At 37.8% G+C, this 1,832-nt stretch overlaps 1 protein-coding gene across 1 annotated transcript; it reads left to right on the forward strand.

The window, feature by feature from the left end:
- The first annotated feature begins 224 nt into the window (after nucleotides 1-224).
- On the forward strand, nucleotides 225-1,598 carry LOC110865354 (UPF0481 protein At3g47200). The gene has a single exon (XM_022114595.2). The coding sequence runs from the start codon at nucleotides 225-227 to the stop codon at nucleotides 1,596-1,598; it is 1,374 nt and encodes a 457-aa protein (XP_021970287.1).
- The last annotated feature ends 234 nt before the right edge of the window (nucleotides 1,599-1,832 follow it).

Raw genomic sequence — 1,832 nt, forward strand, 5'->3', positions numbered from 1 at the left:
AGTCCATTTATTATTTGATATATTTGAACATAATTATAAACTTTTCCTAAAAAGAAAATAAACTTTGAATAACAGTATTTTACATACTAAAAAAACACATGATATAAAACAAAAACAAGGGTCGAAAAAAGAATATCAAAATTTCAAATTCAAAATCTAAGTAATAGTGTTTTCAAATTATACAACTATTGTCAGTCCATATATATTTCGACAGTGAATTGGAGATGCAGACAACCGAAAGTGACCATGTAATAGTTGAAATCCCCTATGATCAACCGGTGATCAACTACAACAATTTAGGGGTGGTCAAGGAGTGGCAACGTTGCCTTACGGGCATAGGGATCAGTACCAACTACACACGCCAACGCCATATCGAAAAAGTACCACCGTTGCTCTTAGAAGGTGAGAGAGGTCGTAGAAACCGCGAGTACTACGAGCCTGCAGTGGTTTCACTTGGCCCATACCACTATAAGTCAAGAATCCGCTTTGCTCAAGCCGAGGAGTACAAACTCATAACACTAGAAGAGTATGGTTTGAGAACCGGGAAACCTATTGCTTTGTTATACAACATGGTCTTTGAGGTGATACATGACGCCAGAAAGTGCTATATCGATGGTTCTACAGATGCTTACAATGATGAGGAGTTCAATCAAATGATGCTACGCGATGCTTGCTTTGTTTTGTTCTTTATTGAATGCATATCTCATGCAAACAACATGTTGTTGTTAAATAGCGAGTATTTAGGCGCAATAGGGTTTGCAAACATAACGCGTGATATTTTCTTGCTGGAGAACCAGATCCCGTTTGTGGTGCTCGAAGTTTTGTTAAAGTTGAGGTTCCCCGACGATAAAGGCGAAGATATTCTAAACAGATTCTTTAACTACTTAAACTATGGCCAAGTGTTCACTAAGGATGAAAAGGTGCTTGGAAACAAGCAACCCCTTCATCTTCTGGAGCTTTACAGGTCTTATTTCATATCGCTTCCAACTAATTCCAGCAAGCAGAGTAAAAAGAATGTTTCAGATGTAGATCATAAGTACTTAAAACGAAACAGATGGTTTGCTTCAGCAACAGAACTCAAATCACAATGGATTTTCTTGAGACCGGCATACGATGAGAAAATTGCATTTCATTCTCACCGTTGCTATGGTGTAATCAAGCTTCCAAGAAGAGCGGTTTCCTCAAATTCAAAAGTTATTTACTTGAACATGATCGCGCATGAGATGTGCACGCATAACCCAAATGACTTTCGAGTTTCCACTTATATTCGGATAATGAAATCGTTAATTATCCAACATGAAGATGTGAAGGAGTTGAAAAACAAGCTTATATTGTTAAATTATGTTGGTTGTGATGAACAAGTGGTGAAGATGTACGATGAGATTGATGTCCCGGCGGTTAACTATTCCAAGTTTTATCAGTTCTGGCGAGGGATCGAAAAGCACCACAATGCCAAGTACAAGACGTGGGCGGGGGAGTTGATTACCAACTACTTTAGTAGTCCATGGAAGACGGTTGCTTTGTTGGCGGCTACTGCTATTCTACTCACTAGTTTTCTACAGACTTACTTTGCAGCCAAGCAACTTCCTGATCGATGACTCCAATGTGGATATTGTGAAGCTTCTTAATACATAGAAGATGCATCGGCTTCATTTATTCATATTTTACCTAGCAATAGAATATAGTACTGTAAGATGCGATACATTCACCATGCAAGCATGGTGTTTGAGGTTTGTATTTATACTGACTTTACATTGGCTAATAACTAACTTTTTATTCTAAACAGAGTTTATCTTGTTAATTTGCAATATGACCTTGTTTTTATTTAAACG

The sequence above is a fragment of the Helianthus annuus genome, chromosome 6, assembly GCF_002127325.2.
Source record: "Helianthus annuus cultivar XRQ/B chromosome 6, HanXRQr2.0-SUNRISE, whole genome shotgun sequence".
In the NCBI taxonomy this organism is placed as follows: domain Eukaryota; kingdom Viridiplantae; phylum Streptophyta; class Magnoliopsida; order Asterales; family Asteraceae; genus Helianthus; species Helianthus annuus.